General features: G+C 43.7%; 1 protein-coding gene across 1 annotated transcript in view; it reads right to left on the bottom strand.

The window, feature by feature from the left end:
• Positions 1-735: 735 nt before the first annotated feature.
• Positions 736-21,577, bottom strand: part of FAM151B (family with sequence similarity 151 member B) — a 520,233-nt gene continuing 499,391 nt past the window's right edge. Inside the window, exon 6 of the mRNA XM_085632400.1 lies at positions 736-1,168. Coding sequence (XP_085488526.1) covers positions 1,006-1,168 — 163 coding nt within the window. The 3' untranslated portion in view covers positions 736-1,005. The remainder of the gene's footprint in view (positions 1,169-21,577) is intronic.

The following is a 21,577-nucleotide window of genomic DNA, read 5'->3' as shown; positions in this document are numbered from 1 at the left end:
CTTAGACGTGCCAACAGCGAAAGACGTGCAGTGAAGCTAGTTATGTAGCCCGTCATCCTGGGGGCATGTCAGAGGAGTGAGAATGTCAGCGCTCTTCTACGCGGTATGATAAGGCGAGGACAAATAAAAACTAAACTGGGGTCTGGAGCCGTTTTGGCAGCCAACGCAGGCACCCTTGCACCATGGTGCAAGGGTGCCTGTGTTGTAGGCAGGATTGTTTTTGTGTAGGAAGGGGCACCTTCCTGCACAAAAACAATCCTGAGAGGCTTTCTCCTCTTTCTATGTGTGCTGCATTTAGAGGAAAAAACAAGGAGAAATAAACATATTTCTCCTCATTACGCCTCTCCTGGGAAGACGTATATTTAAGGCCCATTCCCAGCTTCAGCAGGTTTGGTAAATCTGGTAATGCATCGAAAACCATGGAAGTTGCGTGGAAACGCCCACAGAACGCCTCCACATCGCAGAGTAATACAACGCAGCGAATTGCGCTGCATTGCATTACTCCAGTTTTTTTAAGCCATTCAAAGCCACGCAAAGTGGCATTGCGTGGCCTCAAACCTATGACTTACAGTTTGCGTCGTTCTTGCACCACGTTGCTTGGTGCAAAAAAATCACAAACCGGGTCATAAATAAGGCCCTGAGTACAGCGAAAGACTAGGAAGATATCACGTTGATTACCTCGGTAAAGTGATTTTCCTCCTATGCATTTGCTGACTATAAAAAAAATACAATACATAAATATCCATATTTATCTTTATAAAACAAGGTGCACACGCGCAACTAATGCTTGCTGATGAAAGCCGGGTCATGGCAAATGAAAAAGAACGTCAACGTGTTTTACTTTTCAGGGACAACATACGCTTCCTCAGAATAAAAAGAATACAACTGCCATTATTGCTGTTCTCTGCCTGGAATGGATTTGCCTTTATTTCTTCCCTGCGTGCTAGCGGTAAGCTCTCCTCTCCGTCAATGTTCCTCACGAGGTGAACACAGTGTGCGCGCAGTCTATTTTGATAGTTGGCCTTGGGCTATTATCTGTTTGAATTCACTATTCTGAGGCTCCAGAACATCATAATAAACTCTGTCGGCATTGAGGTTTTTTCTGATGAATAACAGATCCTCGGTAGGGTACTTGTCATCTTTTCCTGTCCATATGGTTAAACTGTACCTGCATTAACACAAAGAGAAAGAACAAAACGTCATGCAATGAATTAAACATCCGCAGTGAACACACACAATAGCGGCCTATGGAGAAAAACTCGAACTGGCCCTTAACAAATATTAGAACATTGGAATGTGGAGCACTCCATTGAATACAATGGAGTGCTCTGTGCTTCTACGGGCCGGTAAAGGCCCGCAGAGCAACATTCCAATGTTTTTTTAACAAAGGCCTCTGTAGTCAGAGGGGCTCCAGAGGCCTTTGTTTTATTTGTTAGAACATTCTGCCCCCTAGTGGCAAAATATTCTAATAGCCTTATAGCCCTTCGTAGCTGGGCTATACCGGCTATTAAAGTCCTGCACCCTTGTTAAAGGCCCTCGCCTTAGGCTCGGGCCTTTAACGCTGGAGCGGGCCTTTAAGGCTATATTAGTCCCAGAACAAATCTTCAGTTCGTTTTGACATGCAGTCATCAGAAAACACAATTACCTTGTCATTTCGTGATCAAGGTGACCCCCAGCTTCCATATATAAGCTGGAAAATCTGCATGTTATGTTTACGCCTGAGATTTGCATAGTGTAGAACTTTTCAGAGATTTAAAGAAATTTCCATTTACTCCGCTACTGAGATGAACTTCCTCCTGAGTATTGCCAGGGGGACAACCCTCAGGAGTAAAGGTGAAGGACATGTGTTTCTGGCCATGTAGAGGCATTTCAACATAAGCAAGTGTACTTTGGACTGAATTGTACCTGGGGAAATGCCACTGCATTTTACCCACTCTTGTAGTAGGTAACTTTCTTTCATCACAAGGTTATGCATGGGAATGTACATGTATGTAGCAATGAGGAAAAAAGTCAATTCCTTACATTATAGGCTCAATAGAGACATAGAGATATCATTGCTTAATAAGAACATTAGGTGTAATCTCTAACATATATAACATATGCAAACATACTCCAAACAGCATAAATCAACAAAACTTTGAAAACCCGATAAATCAGTGACATAAACCATACCCTGTTACCCTACAAGGGATCGAGGGGACATGTCATTATAAGTCTGTTACCCTACAAGGGGTCGAGGGTACGTGTCATCATAAGTCTCTTACCCTACAAGGGATCGCGGGTACGTGTCATCATAAGTCTGTTATCCTACTGGGGATCGAGGGTACGTGCCATCAAAAGTCTATTATCCTAAGGGGGATCGAGGGTATGTGTCATCATAAGTCTGTTACCATACAAGGGATCGAGGGTACGTGTCATCATAAGTCTGTTACCCTACAAGGGTTCGAAGGCACGTGTCATCATAAGTCATAATTAGGGTTCCCGGTTTTATGGTATTTATGTTTTTGACATTTCCGTCTCTATTTATCCATATTTATTTTTTGCTAATTTTATCTGTATTTATACATATTTATTTTGGATTTTGTGGAAATATATATATATATATATATATTAATTTTTTTAAAACCTTTATTGAATATTAAGGCATGATACTGTTTCCAATTCCATTGAGTAGCATACCATCCATTACAAGCATGAATATAGTTAAACATTTCGAAGGCACATTGACCAATGCGTACCATAGTGTGCCACAGATATGAGAAAATGTGGCCGGTTAACAAGTGTGATGTGTAGGTGATCAATCGAGTGTTAAGAGTCAGTCTTGTCAGGGCCATCTACTGTAGCCTGTGCGTCAGGGACGGAAATACTTTCAGAGGGTTCTCCAGGGTTAGCCAATCGTTGAAGATAGGAGATGAAAGGACCCCATATGTCGGGAGGTCTGTTAGCCTCAGGCATCAAGTCCTAAAATTCGCCTAAATGCTTCTGGCAATGGGCAGAGTCAGCAATCCAGTGCCTGGCTGGGTTTTGTGGAATAATTAAGCTGAAATTTGTATATTTCCACATTTATTTAACTGATAAATATGCACTCATGCTTGAATCCCTGCCAGGTTTCAATGCTGTGAACACCTGCAGAAGATAAATCAATGCACTTATACGAAAATATGCACATTTCAGTATCAACCTTGTGCATATCTATTGGTGTTAAAGCCTCTTTACTAAAATTCCTTTCTTTTTTAATCCCCTTACCTATCAATTCACACAGCTATTGGCCTGGCGGTCATGGCAGACAGTATGTAGAATTACTCAAAATGCAACCCAATTTCCGTTTTTATCCACATTTAAAAATAAATACAGACAAGAAAATAAATGTTTTCTGTATTTATCGGTAAAAATCAGTAAAAACGGAAAACAGGGAGCCTTAGTCATAATAGAGATCGAGTTCCAAAGTCAATCCTTTCCAGAACAACCCTCTGCTCCTAGTAATGACGATTCGCAGCAGATGCCATCACTCTTGGACATCTTAGTTTAAATCTTTATCATCTGGTGGCGGTAGTTTCGTCTCAGTTGTTTAGTTATGAAGGTGAGAAGAGCTAAAGAGGCACAAACGCAAGTTTCTAGTGTACCATAAAAAAAAGTCTGTAAAATTGTACTGGGCATTCGTAGGGAAAAGGTTATACCAACTCTCCCAAAACGGTGATCATTTTTGTCCAAGCTGTGATATAATTTCTCACTTTGATATAGCCCCATTTTGTTTACATTTGGGAAGCTGCAACATTTTTTTTTTTAAATGACATTTAAATCTTTAGTCACCTTTTGCCAGTTCAGGGTGGAGATCAAACAAGATTGGACTATTCCTCCGTAACATGCAACTTGCATATCATGGGGGAATGCAGACACCCCTGAGATTTCAGTGATCTATTTTTGCTTCCTAGACTGGTGCTGTGCTCAGGTACTTTATGTACATCTTTATGCCAGGTACTTAAAATATTTCAACATAATCAGAGTTTAGCTGAGCCTCACTAATACTGCTTTCTTCAAGTTCTTACAGATCGTGATTACTTAAGGAAACTCTTCCTACACCAAAAGCTGGCCCTGTTAGGAAACTCTGCAATACATAAATAATTTTATCATCTAATATCACTATAATTCACAGATTTCTAAAATGTGCTAATGAAAGAAAAGCATGACAATCTTCTGAGATAGGCAGAGAATTGAGGAAACTGGGCAGGAATACCCAAAAGATATTGCCAGGACTTTGCATAATATCCATAAAATACTAACTCTGGTAAAGTTGCATGCCCAATCTGCTTGGATTACCGTGTTCAAATGCCACACCTTCCAGGATAACTAAGGGGAAACCAGCAGTGCTTAATTTGTGCCGGTGCTTTCCGGTGCTTAGCACCGGCACTTATGTCGGCCGGGTCTATTGAATTTTCGCCCTGCCCTGGGCCAGTGATTAATAAAAATAAATGTACGTACCTGTCCTGTTCCCAATTTGGTTCAGATGCCAGCGTGGTATGTCAGCAGAAAACGGCCCACCCAGGTCCTGGCATGATGACTGCATCACGTTAGTGATGTCAGCAGTGCACGCATGTCTTTCACCAAAGAGCGTCGTCATACTCGTTCCGTTTAGATAATTTGGCTGATGGCGGGCTGATAGTGAGGTGGGGGCAAGGCAAGCTGGGACAGTTGAGGGCGTGCCGCTGAGGCCTGTTAGATGTGGTATTACTTTTGGCCACCGCAGCTGTCCAGAGGCCCACCATGTTTCCAGTTTTATAATAAACTCTTGGGCGCTTGTAAACTGTTAGCACTTAGCAGGCCTGCACTGAGGAGGAATTGAATGCTTTGCTGCAGTTAGAGCCTTTACAGCGCGAAAGCAGCAAAAACAATCCCGGAGGCCGCGCAGCTTTATAATTTCTTATCCAGGAATTGAATTCAAGCAGCTGCAGGCACAAAAGGTGAGTTTGCCCGGTTTTTCACAGCTACCTTTTTCATGGGGTACTTCAGAGCACAGTTTTTGCAGCGTAGTAGTGTGTGCCATTTCAGTTCCCAAAATCAGAATTTGTAATCCGAATGGTTATTGAAGTATGAACATGCAAGAACTGGTGCACTGAGAGCATGAAGATTTATAAATATGAGCGTGCGGAAACGAATTTATATACTCATTCACTTTTCCTGTATACCCAAGCCCTGCTTCGTTGACTTTCCCAAAGAACATGTATACTGGCACAGTTAGTGTTTTTTAGCCCATCAAGAACTCCCAGAAAAGCTATCAACTGTCAAATAAAAAATCAGCGCCACTTCTTCCAAGAGCTCGCAACAGGCGCCTCCTGCTGTTCATCTCAAATACGCTTTAATGAAAAGGTGAGGGCAGCCGCAGTTTTGAAAAGACACCTTTCGATTTCCAAATGTTCTCAAATTTTACAATTTTAGAACCTGGCTGCAGCACTCTTTGGAAAGAGTTGTCTAAAATGATGTGAATGAAGGGGTCAGCTGCTCACAAATAAGCCATTCTCACAGCTTAGTTGAACAGAGTAAGTAGAGGGCATATGGTCTAATCAATGTACCTGTTTGTTTGCTTCCAGAACCGTGAAAGTGTATAAGATGTAAAACTGCATTGACCAGTGTATTTATAGAGGCAGTGCAGTGGTAGATGCATTGTTTTTGTATTAAACTGATCCTTCGTTTTTGAGATTTGTCTGTGCAAAGGAGAGAGCTGGTAGCTACCGAAGCTTATCGAACAGCGTTATGCTTATAGATTTTTCTACATTTCTGATGGCAACAGCAAGCGACCCCCACCTTTTGTTCTATCCTCTTCACTTAAAATATGAGTGTAGAGAGACTCTCAAACATGGGAAAGAAAGGAAAAGTCGCTATGAAACCCAAACAAAGCACCCAAGAATGATCACACCTACTTGATCTTAACATTAAAAAAAACTGGATGCAGTTTTTTCTGAGAGCACATTACTAATCGCAACTTCCATGGACTAACCACTAACCTTGCATTCCAGATCAATGCTTAAAAACATCTTTACACACCCCTAAATTCCACCAGCCAATAGATGAATCCATAATATATGTCCAAAATGCACACTTTGAGTGTGCTGCAGCCAAACGCTTATACATGTGTTAGCAAACCAATAACTACAATGACCCTAATGAAATATATATGTTGCTTTTTCATGTTTTATGAGAATTTCCACAGTACTCAGCTATTTTGTAACAAAGGCTTTTATTTTTTTCCTATGCGTACATTCTGTCCCTTTACAGAAATCTATTGTTGCCGGAAAATAAGGGGAAGAGCTTGAGCAAGGGTATTTCAACAAAGTTCTGTTTACAAGTGGTAGCTTTTGTGCTCCTGGTCAACTTTTGTTTTGTTTCTTCATATATTTTTTTCTTTTTTAAAAAGATATGTTATTTCTTGTTTACCACCTACAAACGGCATTATGCCGGTAGGAATGTTGGCCCTACAGATCGACAGCCTTCAATCTACTGAGTGTGTTGTTAAGTTGGAAGAAATGTAGGGGAGCAAAAAATCATGGCAGTTTGATACTCTTCTCATATTGTAATAGCTAACAGACCCTCAAATAAAGAGTAACTTAAAAAAAAACGTATTTGTGGCAAATGTAAACACACATTGGTTTATTTTTCAGTGCCATATTATACAACTAGGGATAGTACGCATGATTAAGATTTCAACTGGTATTGAGAAATTGGGTTGTTGGTTGAAGAGTGTGAAAGTCCACCCAAGAAACAGCCACAATCTTTGATAGGGTGACCCACAAAAAGTCATTAAATTAACCTCTGCTTAATGCCAGGGACGATAGTCTTTGCTGTCCTGGTATTAGAAAACACATTAAAAAATGTTATAAATTATAAATGAAATGTAACATGAACAGTTGTTTCTCGTCACTCATACTTCAGAAGATAAATGCATATGGTGTGTGTGCGCACAGTGTGGGTGTTTGGATATTTAGATGAAATGTGCCAAGGGGTTCTCTGAAGCTTCAAATGATAATTTTCATTCCAGGTGTTAGAGACAGAGTTAGCTAAAACATAGAACTGTTTGAGGGTCAAACATGATGTAGGCCACTTGGCAGTAATGAATTATATGCCACAGTGGCCTAGTGGTTGTTATATGTGATTTCTACTGTGTTCGTGTAGTGCTGAGGGCTCTGACTCTATCTAGTGGGTAGCAGGAATCATCTTCTATCTCCACTCCTAGTGAGAAGGTAGGTCTTCTGCTTCAATAGAGAGCTGTCAAAGGTGGTTGGGTATTAACCTTGGGGAAGGGTAGTGGTGCAAGTGGGCCTATATCTGATGAAATCAGGGCCCCATTGTGAGAAGTTGGCCTGGTATATGATGTTCACTAGTTAAAGTGACCACCTTGTACCATGCCAAGCAACCCTTATGGTGTGGTTGTAAGTCAACCTTTTCGGACTAGCTGCCCTAGTGGTAGCGTAGGCTAAGCAGTCTTTGAGGCTAAACTCGTTAAAGCGTGTTAAGCAGGCTGTTTTACCATATGTAACCCCCCTTTATACCAATGAAAGGACACCACACAGATATATATTCAAAATATATATGTATTTATTACTCAAAGTATCCCCTAGACTCTTTATGAGCACAGGAGCACAAATCGTTAAACAAGAAAGTATTACAATATACAGAAGTTGCACTTTATATGGATGGGCCCTGGTGGCCACTCAAACCATATACTAAAATAGTGGTATAAGTACCACGAACAGGAAAGGGAAAAGGCCTAGGGCCTCTAGAATCGCTGGGCCTACAAGGAGCTAACTTCAGTTAGTGACCAGGAGGTCCACGGGTCGCGTGTGCAGTGAGGAAAGTTACACGCGGGCTCCCATAGGTTTTCAATGGGTGCGTAAAAGTTCAAATGTTACTGCTAGAAGGGTCTTCTGGATGGACTACGAACTGAAGACTTAAAACACAGACACTAGAGATGTTTCTCTACACTTGGGCACCGGAGTGCCAGCTTTACCTCACCCACAGGAAGCGGGTGCATAGGTCTCGAAGTGCGTCGGGTTTCGTCTATCTGTTCAATGGAGTCTGATGACAAAGATGCTGCAGGCGGTCGGTCCAGGAGAGATGCGGTGGATCCAAGGGTGGATCGGAGTTGTAGAAGACCTGTAAGCAGAGGGGACAGTGTTCACAGTCACTAGCCAGTGACCGGCATGGCACCAGGTAGGTACCAGGCGATGTCGGGTGCAAACAGGTGAAGAGGTGTAGCTTGTCTCCGCAGCCACGTGGTCCCTGAAGGTCGACGACGTCCGTGAGTCGGTTCACGAGCTGTCCCACGCAGGCTCTCGCTGTCGGCGGTGTCGGCGACTCGAAGGAAGCAAACAGCCTTGGCAAAGGCAGGAGTCGTGGAAAATGAAGAAAGCTGATTGTTCTGACCAGCAAGGTCAGAGGGGCTGCTCCTTTGGAGGGCAGCAGGGGCCAGTCTGGGGCAACCAGACCAGCATCGTAGTTTTCAAGGTTCGTCGCCAAAATGGCCACTAGCCAACGGGCCAGGGACCGGGCAGGCGCGTCGAGATGCAAAGTGCAGAGGGGCCCCACGCAGATCGTGGAGATGCTGGAGGGCTCACCTTTGGTGCAGATGCTGCTCGGATGTTGGGCTTCTCAGGACCCAAAGCACAACTTGGAGGGAGCCTCTGTTGTCGCGCTTGCAGCTTGTCGTGGGTCTTTCAAGATGGCTGGCTCCACGTGTCTCGGTGCCTCCACGGGTTCCTTCTTCTCAGGGACTGTGGATCGGGCGGTGAGAGGTCTGGAGGTCCAGGTCTTGTCGGGCTCTGGGCTCGGGCTCCGGCAGGAGGCGGCGGCAAAGCAGACGTCGAGTAGCTGGTTGGTGCTTGCGTTAGCAAGATGGTCACTCCCTGACCGTAGGGGAGATTTCCTTCTGTCCTCTGTGCAGCAGAGCGTCGAAGTTCTCGTCTTCTTCTTTGTAGTAAGTTGATTCCAGGATGTCTGAAGTCTTAGGACACAGCTCCTACCTTTAAGCGGATTCTAGGGGCCGGACTACCTGCTAGGTCCCTCCCTAAGGGTGGGACCAGGAAGGGGGGTGGTTACACCCCCAATCCTTTGTCCAGCTCGCCCCAGGTCCGGGGCTGGTGTGCCCCAGGACCGGTTTGAACTGGCATATGCACCGAGGCTCCTTGTGAGCCTCAGGCATGTCTGATTCTATTCAAGCCCTACCTGACCAATACACAAAATCCTGTCTGGGGTGGTGCACGCACCTCCCCTGGCAGGAAACCCTTTGTCCACGTCTCCCAAGCTGGAAGGACTCCGAGCAGCAGGAGGGCAGACTTGTGTCTGTGGTGGCAGCATCCATTTTGTGGAGCTGAGGCTATGTCTGATTTTACCCGGGTTTCAGGTACTGTACATGTCGTGTCCCTCTAGAAGGGTGGAATGCTAACCCCGTCGCCAGAATTGGCGAGGGGTTAGTATTCCAATTCGTATGACACCTTACTCGACATGTTTTGATAAAGCCAAACCAAAGATAGCATTTAACCGCGAGGTTCATAATGCACTTAAGAGTATATGGTATGGCGATATCTGGAAACGGTAGAAGGAAGTTGTTCCGACCACTGCAGACAGGCTCAGCTCATGCCAGAGCACCATCTCACATGGAACCAAGCACTCTGCCTTCAGGATTGTTAAGGCCTGCCATAGGAGTGACTTATAGGTTAACATGTGTCCCATTTAAGGTTAGGTATAGGTATACTACACCTAAGTAAGAGGTGGTTACACCAACTTACCCCAGCTGAGTGATCAGCCAGTTGTGTCAAATTTGTTAGGCCAGTCCAGGGGTGGCACAATACATGCTTCAGCCCCTGGTAGGCCTTAGATACACCAATGCCCTGGGTACCTAGTGTACACTGGTACAGGGGCTCACAGGGTGATCTAGTTCCAATGGGTTATGTACCTAGGGTACATGGAGTCCATGTTAAAGAGAGAGCAGACAGGCTGAGACCCTGAATGGCAGGATCTCAGGCCTACTAAGTCGAAAAACCAGCTAGACACTAGGCAAAAAAATTGGGGGTAACCATAGTCAGATATCCACCTTCCTACACCCATCCTGAAAATTCTTCAGCACACTGATCACTGCACAGGTTTCCTGGATAGCTCTCCATCAGGTGATGGGAGTCACAGTTGGGAGGAAAGATCTTTCTTCTTGTAGTCAGTCGCTCGTTGAAATTCTGATTGGGTATTAAATCTGTCTTTCAGCAGTGCTAGTTGTGGCTGTGGGAGGAGCCAGTAGAGGAAGTGGGTGGAGCCAGTACAGGAAGTAGGTGGAGCCAGTAGAGGGTGTGAGTGTGGTCTCCTAAATAAAATTGAGCACCTGCACTTAATATCTTACAAATTAAGCACTGGAAACCAGTGACCTTTGGTTCGGTGGTAGATTTACTGAGTCAGTATCAGACAGGTATTTATGATTGTCAGATGCCCACTTTTACCAAATTCCTGGGGTAGGAGCTGTCTGCAAAGAGTCTATTGGCAGGGCCAGCTTTTCAGGCTAATCTAATTGCAACATTTTAGAAGGCAAAGGAACCACACTGAAGCACAAACATCAGACAAGAGGGTAGCCGGTACAACAGGGTCTCAGGTGAGACACAATGTGATCTGGATGTCCTGGCTTTTAAAAGACATTGTAGCAGAAGAATTGGGTAAGTGAAGTAACAATGATCTTCTGATCGGTTGCCATATTTCGGTCTACTAAAGCGGCCGTCTAACATAATTATGGCATTAATAAGATGCATTTCGATGTAATAGATCAATGATAGGTGCAATAATGTTGTTTTGTTTCTTTGCTTTGCTAATGAATCTAAATTCTTTTAACCCCTTTGCTGCGGCGGAAATTCCGCCGCAGCGCTGGGGGGTGCGGGGGGGCAGCGCGGTGGCGCGGTGCTCATGACGGAGCCACTCCGTCATGAGCCACGGTTGGGCTGTGCTCATGACGGAGTGGTTCTGTCATGACTCCGCCCACAGCGCTAATCGCCCGCACAGGCGGGGAATTAGCGCCGCGTGGGCGGCGCGGCCGCCAACGGCCGCAGCATGACGGAACCACTCGGTCATGAGCACACGGCAACCGTGGCTCATAACGGCGTGGTTCTGTCATGAGCACGGAACGAGTTAAAACAACTCTTGCTGTGGCCGTTAAAAAACGAAAGACTACTGCTCAGTGAAAAACATAATTATTGTGACTCAAATACCTACTTGAAAACTTCCACAAAGTCTAGAATACGCAATCTCAGATCATTAGATGAGATAGGAGCACTGTGCATCCAATCAATCAGGGACATGACATAGGCATATATATATTACACGAGTATGTCTTTATTATGAATGTTTGCCAGTGGATTCCAAGCTCCTATTTTTCAGAAAAGTGGATTTCAATGTGCCAGTGAATCCTCGTCATTCTAACATTGCAGCATCAGAACTCTGTCTGCAGAAATTAAAATACATTGCCCCAAACTGCACTTTATTTTTCCATTTTAGATAACCTACTTTGTAGTGTCAATGCGAGACAAAAGAAAAGCACATTTTAGTATGCTAGTTTCCGTTTAAAAATATACTTATAATAAATAATGCACATTGTTGCTTGGAACACATTTTAAATTCTAGCACGTAATCTATTTCCCATCAAAACCACACATTTCTCAAAACACTGATGGACATAATGCAGTCCCAGGCAAACAATGAATATTAAAAATGAAACTGAGTATGGCACTCAAATACTCTAAATCTTTCTAAATGTACAGAAATCATTAATTGATGCCATAATATGAAATACATAAGAATTAAGAAGGGTAATATGGTCCTGTCTTGCCATCTCAGGGTTCAGGCAACACTTATAAACCACTCAGCCTATGCCCTTGTGGTTTCCTATGTCATCAGAAGCCCTCAACTGCACTATAGGACCTCATCTCACAGTTACCCTATCTATCTATCTATCTATCTATCTATCTATCTATCTATCTATCTATCTATCTATCTATCTATCTATCTATCTATCTATCTATCTATCTATCTATCTATCTATCTATCTATCTATCTATCTATCTATCTATCTATCTATCTATCTATCTATCTATTGTCAGTAGGAAGTTATAATTAGGACCCAGTTTCCAAAGCGGTTTTTGTTTTGCTAATAACTTTAGCGCTGTTTGATGAATCTTCACAGAGTTTTCAAAACTCATTTGCCAGTGTCTTCAGCTGCTGTCTTGAACGTTTTTAGGGGATCCATCAAGCGGGGCCTGAGAAAAAGTGGGGGTCCCGAAACGCGTTTTCCAAATGTTAATTCCCATAGGGACTTTAGATACAACTACAGCCCGAACTGCTGGATAGAATAACACCAAATTTGGCAGAAAGGTAGATCTTGGTCCAGAGTAGTGCCTTTTGGTAGTTTGGTGTAAATCTGTTCAGTAGTTTTAGAGATATTAACAAAATCCAAATTTGTACGCGGATCCAACAGTCCCTGTGCTGTAATCTGACTGGCTGTCAACACTTCAACCAGAGAGTGTTGGCAGCCATCTTGGGACTCTGCTTCAGCCAAAAAATCTTAAAAATATGGAAAAGGGGCAGGGTAGGAATACCCTGACCCCCTAGATGTGGTAGCGGGGTCCCAGAGGGTGTTGCAGGGATTCTGCACAAATACAGAACTATGTGCAGGAAATGGGACCTTGGTGTTTAGGGACTGAGTCTTCCTACCACCTTAGTACCCACAAACCCAGGACCGACTAGCTATAGTGTCACACTTGCTCTCCTACTCACTCACAGAGAAACAAATGATTAGACACCCCAGAACACAACACTCCTAGATCTCTCAGGAATCTCGGTAACAAGACACACCCTTTTGCTCACTCTCTTGTACTTGTCCACAATAAGATCTGACTGAGACACGAAAACAATTTAAAAGATTTATGTTAACTAATGTGCAGTATACGTGCCACAACAAGCAGGAAAATGCATAGTACAAATATTGTCAGCATTGCAGTCAGTCCATAATCATGAAGGGAGATGTCATCATAGAAAGACTATGGAGAAAGGACTATAGTGTCTAACCTCCCTCCCCTTGATAAGAATAAATATTACTATATAATAGAAGATCTCTGGGCTTCATCAGCAGACCCCATACCTTAGCATATTGATGGTATATCTACATCATAGGTGCTCTACTCCCTGGAAAGGTCCCTCTCCAAGTGTCTCTCACTTATTTGTGTACCCCACTAAAAACCCAAGTACACTGTTCAAACAACAGCTGCATCGGTATGTTTTGTCTAAGGGCAAAGGACTGGCCAGAACAAAATAACAAGGGGCATTGTTGTTTGACCTTGCACATAATGTTCAGTCAAAAACCCAGGAACATGCAGACAGTGAACACAGCCATGAGTTCCCATGTGAAAGCAATCTTTGAAATTATTGCAAAAAATAAAGACATGTAGTAACGTGTGCAAAGCAGCAGGCAAGCTGCAACGTGCTCATGCTAAGTTAGTGAAAAACGACAATGTCCCTATGAACAATATGACAAGGGAAACCGCTGGGGCTTTAAAACATTCTTTTTCTCCAAATTTGCACAGAAATCAAGATGGAGCTGCGGATATCCAGCAAAATAAAAAAAAATTAAAGCGAGGTCTCACGCAATTGTTCTGAAATGTGCCCCAGGCTGGGCCAAGTCCCCGGGGCATTTTCTAAGAAAAGTAGGAGGGGTGCACGGGCCCCCCTCCTAAGGCTCTTAAAGCCCCAGGGACCAACACCTCCCCAGGGCGTTCGCTTTAAAACTTGCAGGAGACTGCGCAGACACCCCTCCTGAACTTCATTGAAGTCCTGGGGACCACCACCTCCCGAGTCTTTAGTTTTATAAGAGGAGGGGGCCTCACGGACCCCCCTCCTGGGCTTTGAAGAAGCCCTGGAGACCACCACCTACCCGGAACAATAAACTAGTATTAAAGGGGGGCCAAGGGGACCACCACCTTCCTGGGGCCTTTTAGACATAAAACTGGGAGGGGGACACACGCCCCCCTACGGGGCTGTATACGGCCCCAGGGACAGCCACCTCCTCGGGGCCAGTCCGTCAATACGGAGAGGGGCTGTGCTGCCCCCTCTTGGAGCCATACGTGGCCCTGGGGGCTGCCACTCACCACAGTCGGCTCCTGATATGTCCCAGGGTGCCCACCCCCGGGACATAGCTGTTTGCTCTGACTTGGCGGGAGCTTTGACTGCTCCCGCCAATTTAGAGCAAACACAAACTCCGCTCTCAGTAAGCGAGAGCTGTGAAACCACTCCCACGTGCTGAGAGTGGAGTTTTTGTCTGTTTCAGACAAAAGGATGGCTGTCACAGACAGGGAGCTGCATGTTTAGCAGCTCCCTATCTGTGATAGCAATGCTGGTTCCCTCAGGAGGCGGGGAGCTGGCTGAGACTGCAGGGGTTTTAGGCTCTCCTATGGTCCTGGGGGAAAAAAAGGCAAAATAAAGGTCAGAAACAAGCACAAACAGGCAGAATAAAGGTCAGAAAAAAACAGAAAGAGATGGAACAAAGGTCTGAAACTAGCAGAAAGAGGCAAGATAAAGGTGAGAATCTAGCAGAAAGAAGGGCAGCAATGAGAAGACAGAGGCAAGATAAAGGTAAGAAGAGTATAAAGAGGCAGAACAAAGGTAATTAACAAGCAGATAGAGGCAAAATAAAGGTGAGAAACGAGGAGAAAGAGCCAGACAAGAGGTCAGAAGCAAGCAGAAAGAGGCAGAATAAAGGTCAGAAACTAGCAGAAAGAGGCAAAATAAAGGTCAGTCGAGAGCAGAAAGAGGCACAATAAAGGAGAAACAACGAAGAAAGGCAGAATAAAGGTCAGCAAGAAGCAGAAAGAGGCAGACTAAAGGTGAGAAACGAGTAGAAAGGTAAAATATAGGTCAGAAACGAGCAGAAAGAGGGAGAAGAAAGAACAGCAATGAGCAGAAAGAGGCAAAATAAATTTGAGAAACGAGCAGAGACAGGCAATATAAAGGTCAGAAAGGAGCAGAAAGAGGCATGATAAAGGTAAGAAACGAGCAGAATGAGGCAGAATAGAGACCAGAAACAAGCAGAAAGAGGCAGAATGGAGGTCAGAAAAGAGCAGCAAGAGGCAGAATAAAGGTCAGAAATGAGCAGAGATGGGCAAAATAAAGGTTAGAAATGAGCAGCAGGAGGCAAAATAAAGGTCAGAACTGAGGAGAAAGAGGCAAAATAGAGACCAGAAAGTAACAGAAAGCGTTGAAATAAAGGTCAGAAACAAGCAAAAAAAGAGGCAAAATAAAGGTCAGAAACTAGCAGAAATAGAAAACATGAAGATCAGCAGCAAGCAGAAAGAGGCAAAATAAGGGTCAGAAGTGAATAGAAAAAAGGCAAAAAACGAGCAGGACCCACTCAGGCACCCACTCACAAAACAACTCAGACACTCTCACAGCCACTCACAGACTCATTCACTCATGGACCCACTCACAGACGAACTCAGACAAGTACATCAACTTACAGACATAGTCAGACACTCATGCATCCACTTACAGAATCACTAACACTATCTCGCACCCACTCACAAATCTATTAAGAGACCCATGCACCAACTTACAGACCCTCTCAGAGACTCACACACCCACTCACAGACCCACTCAGACATTCATATACCCACTTAAAGCCCCACTCCTACTCTCTCACACCCACTACTCAGACACTCATACAACCACTGAGACACTCATGCAATCACTCACACACTAAGTTTCAAAGGTTAGTGGTTAGAGTTAGGAAATCAAATTTAAAACAACTTAAAAATTCACTTAAAATAACAAAAGGTTACAGGGACATTATACTTAGGAAATATAATAAAGAAACCTTAGAAATTCACTAAATAAACCAAAGGTTATAGGGACGTTATAGTTAAGCTCAGATTTCACTTGTACAAAACCAGTGAAATTCAGCAGTTATAGCTATCTGAGCTAACTATAACTTACGCCTCCGCAATGCACGGCTTATGACCTCACATATTCTGCCTGGACTGCCCCCACATTAACTGGTGATCCGTTCTCTAGGGATCCAGTGCGTGTTTTTGCTTGGGCCTCAGATCGCAGCAACTGAGCGGAGCGGGAGCGGGAGCGGAGGACGCCGAAGGACGCGAAGGGCAGTAAAATGCTTCCAAAACAGATAGCAGCCCTGGCACCTGCCAATTACTCTCGCTAACTACTCCCGCCGATTAGACCACATAGTAACCACACAGTAACCAGCGACAGCGATAGCGTGACAGACTGGATGATTGAGTGCCAGCAGGCTTGGTTCTTTCCTGCTGTTCTTCCGACTCCTGTGAGGCAAGCGGTGGAGCTGCTGGGTGTTAAACACACTAATCCTTTGCAACGTAATTTGGGATCACTGCCAGGACTGCGAGGACCAGGGCGCCTAGCGCAAAGATCATCAGCAGCACCTGGGGACCTCTTCCTGACTCCTCCTCCTCCCCTGACTACATAAGGTACGCCTTTTCCAGCGCGAGCGGTACGCGAGCGGGGCGTAGACCGGGGCGAAGCCCGGGCCAAGGGCGGGCCCGTTTGAGCCTGCAGAGACTGAACTGGACTACCCCCTGTGTATTCCCGTAGCACAGCTGGATAAAAGTAACCTTCTCGTCATTGGTGGGAGACATGCCTAGGGGTAAAAGTGCCGTAGTTGGTACTACTATGGCAGGTACTTTGGACAATTTTATTGTAAGAGCTGCTAATCTCCTAGAACGAGAAATTGACCTTACAGAGCGTCGTCTTTCTTTGGACCCTACTTCTAACAAACGTTCATCTTTAGGTAAAATTGCTTTGTCTGTTACACCTAAGGCAAATACCACAAATCCTATTCTAACTGACCTCATGGTTAGTGAGGATGAAAGTAGTGACGCTTGTATGGACTTAATGATGGAAAGAAAGGTCAGTAAAGCAGCTAGAAGTACAACTAGGCCTGCAATTACTACGGCTGACCTTATGAACAGCCAAACAGAAGGCGTATCTACCCGAGCACAAATACACGCTGTTTCTGAGGTTATTCCTTCCTCTTCTGCCTTAACTCTAGGAGCCAAACCAAAACAGAAACCTGCCCCGCGAGGAAAAAAGGGGAATGAATTAAGATCGACGAAATCTAAAAATACCAAACTTGCATCTAATTATTCTTCGGATGACGTCGATCAACCCCCGACTGAAGTAACTGTAGATTTAACCAGGCAACTCGATGATGGATTTTATTTAAAAATAGGGGAAGTTTTAGCACTTTCAACTCGCCCGATCCTGGATAGACTTAATCTGATTGAAGAGCGCCTTAAGAAACTTGAACAGATTGCTTCATCTAACTTTGTATTCAATCAATCGTTGAAGATAAATTCATCTAGAGAACTCTGTGAACATCTCTCTCTTGGCAATTTAGTGAGTAACTCCAAGGAGAAAACTCTTGTACCCTCGGTTACGTCCCCTTTAGACCGGCAAATGGGATTATCCCGGGATAAAGGAGAGGACACTGCCTGTAATAACAATACCATAAACCTCTGTGGTCCCAAAAATGTACCCACAAGAGTAATGTCCCCGCAGAAATCCTCTGATGTCAACGCAAAAGTTAAAAGTGGTATGGTACAAAACATAAATGAAACGGAAAATAGATCTGCTTCTAATTATGATGGTGCTCACAAGCTACCTAGTTTAGACTTGCCGCCAGAATCCTCGCCGTACGTTATCGTACTGACAGGGGTACCTGGTTTGAAAGAAAACACCATCGAAACATACTACGAGCTGAAGAATAAAACAATGCATTGGCTCAATACTAACCGAACACTCCCTCCTCACACACACACTAAAATCTTGTTTGCCCGGAGAGTCAGTTGGGTGGGCAGAAGGAACAAAGACATATCGGGGGATTGTATTGTCGTTAATTTTAAGGATACACAGGCTGCAAAATACATCCAGCAGGCACGACCATTTCTGCCTTACTCAAGTATCATTCCACTTCCCCTTGCCTATTTTTACACTCACCAAGCAAATAACAGCATGTGGGAACAGGTAGGGAGATGTAAAACAAACACTAATTTCCAAAGAGGCAGGCCGGCCCCAGTCGAACAGGGTAGGCTGGAGGCCTTTTCAACAACAAATAGATTTAGCTGCCTGGATATGGTCGACTGACTACCCCTAAATCCTACCGCTTCTGAACTCACACGGGAGGTCGCAATTGAGGACGTGTTAATTTTGCCTCCCGACTCACGCCCTGTTCAATTGCTAATTTCCCAACAGGATAAACTTGAAAACATTCCTATTATCATTGAGGGTGAGGAGGAAATTAACTATCATACACTGCCTGAAAGAGGAATTTCTGAATGTGGGGTTTCCTGCGAAACTATTAATGTGAGATCATTGCTAGAGGGAGATACAGGTTCTGATTTTACACTTCTGTCTTGGAACGTTGCAGGGCTGTCTGCTAGATTAGGGGATTCAAGTTGCATTTCGTTTTTAAAACAGTATTCGATTATCTGCCTACAGGAATGCTGGACGGTTGACCCTATTCCTATGAATGGTTACCGTACTTTTCACACGCCGGCAATCCTTACATTAAGAGGGAGAAATAAAGGGGGCTTATGCACCTATGTATCAAACTGTTTAAAAAAATTTCTTTATTTCCAGTTTCTGTCTTCTATCATATACTGTCTTTAACGTTTGGGGGCAAACAAAATATAATTTTGATAAACTTCTATAATAACATTCCGAAGGAAGCATGGGCCTCGACTCTGAAAGAACTACACGAGACCCTTAAAAATTTAGATGAAAAACAAGGCCCTGACCCCTGTGTGATCTGGACTGGCGATTTCAATCATTTTATATGCCCATCTAGTAACCAAAATATCTGCGGATTGGGAGAGGTTGATGATGTCCCTACGGCACACTTCTCCCACACACCTTTGGGTAATTCCTTAAATGATATACTTTTTTCTTTGGATTTGGGTTTCGTAAATGAACTTTGTTCTCCACCAGCCCCTTTTAACCCTACATTCATAGGAAGGGGCTGCAAATCAGTTATTGACTTTATGTTAATTTCCAAACGATTTCGTTGTTATATTTGCTGGTTTAAAACACGTGAGTTAGCAATGAGTGATCATTTGCCCCTTAGTATGTCCTTTACCATCGCGAGGGAAAAAAGCAAGTCAGATACAACAGTCCAGAATCTATATAACTTTAGACTGGAACTTGCTAGGAAGAATGGTTATACCCTAAAATGGGACAAAGTGGAACCAGTGGCCTTCTTTAGAAAATTAATTTGCTCTAAAGAAGTGGAAATTAATTTTTGTCTCTCTGAGAACGAGGAACCCTTTAAAATTCATGATGCTTTCCTTAGTATTTCTGAGGAAATTAGAAAGTTACTCCTGAAACCTAGGAATCCTGGGGTGAGTGGGATGAAGAGATGGTTCGATAGAGAATGTAGCAAAACTCATGCTCATCTAATGACCCAGTTAAAGCGAGACCCTAGGGTCATGGTCAAAGTTAGATCTGCCAGATCTGCTTATCAACAGGCAGTAAAAAACAGGAAAAAACAAATTAAACAGGAAGCCTGGCACACCCTACGGGAAGCTTGCCTTCTAAAAGATAGTACTGCTTTTTGGAAAGCGGTGAATGCCCCTTTTTTCAACGATAATACAACAGATTCTATTGAAGTAGCTATCACTGAAGAGTCATGGGTGACCTATTTTCGGGAGCTCTATCAAGAAGACTCTGCGGCAGTAGTAGAAACGGGGCTAAATCCTAGATTTCAGGCTACAGTACCTTACCCAATAAATGTCGACTTCTCCTTGGAGGAAGTCTTGACTGCTATCGACAAGAGTCCAGCGGGAAAAGCTCCGGGCCCGGATGGAATTCCCGCGGACATTTTTAAAGCTAATACTAAGCTATGGGCCCCACTTTTAACTAATGTCTTTAACAGCTTCACCAAAGTGGGCTTCCCACTGACTTGGCAGGAAGCCATCGTGGTGCCCATTTTCAAGAAAGGAGATCGTAATACACCGAAATGTTATAGACCGATCTCCTTACTTGATTCGCTCATGAAGATCGCTGGGAGAGTTATACTCAACAAATTACAAATATGGGTCGATGAAAGAGGTATTCTCTCTCAGTTCCAATATGGTTTTAGGGAAGGTATGGGAACAACTGAGCAAGGATTGAACCTAGCACTCCTAGTAGCTAAATACGTCGAGGCCAAAAATGAAAATTTATTCCTTACATTTGTGGACTTAAGTTCGGCCTTCGACTGTATTAACCACAATAACAATGCAGGACATGGGAGTGGACCCAAACCTTCTAATATTCATTAGAGAATTATACCGAGAGGCAGGTGCTAGGGTTCGCTATGGGGACAAGGGGGATTGTACTTCCAAATTCCCTATAGGAAAGGGTGTGAGACAAGGCTGCATTTTAGCTCCTTTTTTGTTTAATTTATATATCAATTCGGTAGCATCTCATCTCCTGGAAGACATGCAAGATTATCCTAAAATTGGCAATTCCTACATCCCCATTCTTTTATTCGCAGATGATGCTGTAATTATGGCCCGGACCCAAATGGGTCTTCAGAGATCGATTAATAATTTTTCAGAATATATGGGTAACAGGGGTCTAAAGATTAATATAAGTAAAACCTTTAACATGTGCTGCACTAAAAAGAAGAATCTTAATTGTAATTCTTTTTTATCTAACATAAAAATTGCGACTGTAAATACTTTTTCTTATCTAGGTATTAATTTTGACAAGAAGGGCACTTGGACAGCTGCAGGCGAGACACGAAAATTAGCATTTTCACGAGCAATAGGGGCTGTCAAACATTTTTCCAATAAGGTAGGAGGTCGCCCAGTACCTGTCCTAATAGACATTTATAAATCTAAATTTGTGTCTATAGCGCTATACGGTGCAGGAATCTGGGGGATAGTTAATACCCCAAGCATTCAGTCTTGTCAGAATGCTTTCCTCCGTTACCTATTGGCTGTGCCTGGGTCTACTTCCTCTTATGTATGTCACCAAGAGCTGGGCGTACAACATATTTCGGATCTTATTAAACTGGAGCCTATCTTATTGTGGCATAAAGTTTGGTTTGGCAATGAGACAGGCCTAAATAGGGATATAATAAGGGACTGCCTAGGTCTTGATGGGGCGACAAAAATCTCATGGCTCAAATACTTAAAAAATTTCTTTGTGGATATGGGCCATCAGGAATTCTTTGACACTCCAGATAGCATGGCGGGTCTGTCAAGAAAAAAGCTCAAGCAAACTTGCCTGCATTTCTTAGCGGAAAAACGCTGGCAGATAGAGAAATGCAAGAGTACTGTCATGGCCAACCACCTACTCATTCAAAATCAAGGAATTCATCCATATTTGAATTTAGTCCCTAGTTGTTACTCCCGAATGCTATTGTCTCGCTTCAGGGCAGATATCTTTTTTAGATTGGTTACCTTCCCTGAGCCGAATTGTTGGCTAAAGGAATTAATTCCCTGCCCTTGCGATTTGGTTTCTGTCCAATCTTCCCTTCATTGTATTCTTTTTT

Source organism: Triturus cristatus, chromosome 2_1, assembly GCF_964204655.1.
Source record: "Triturus cristatus chromosome 2_1, aTriCri1.1, whole genome shotgun sequence".
Lineage (NCBI taxonomy): Eukaryota > Metazoa > Chordata > Amphibia > Caudata > Salamandridae > Triturus > Triturus cristatus.
This window is presented reverse-complemented; position numbering and strand designations above follow the sequence as displayed.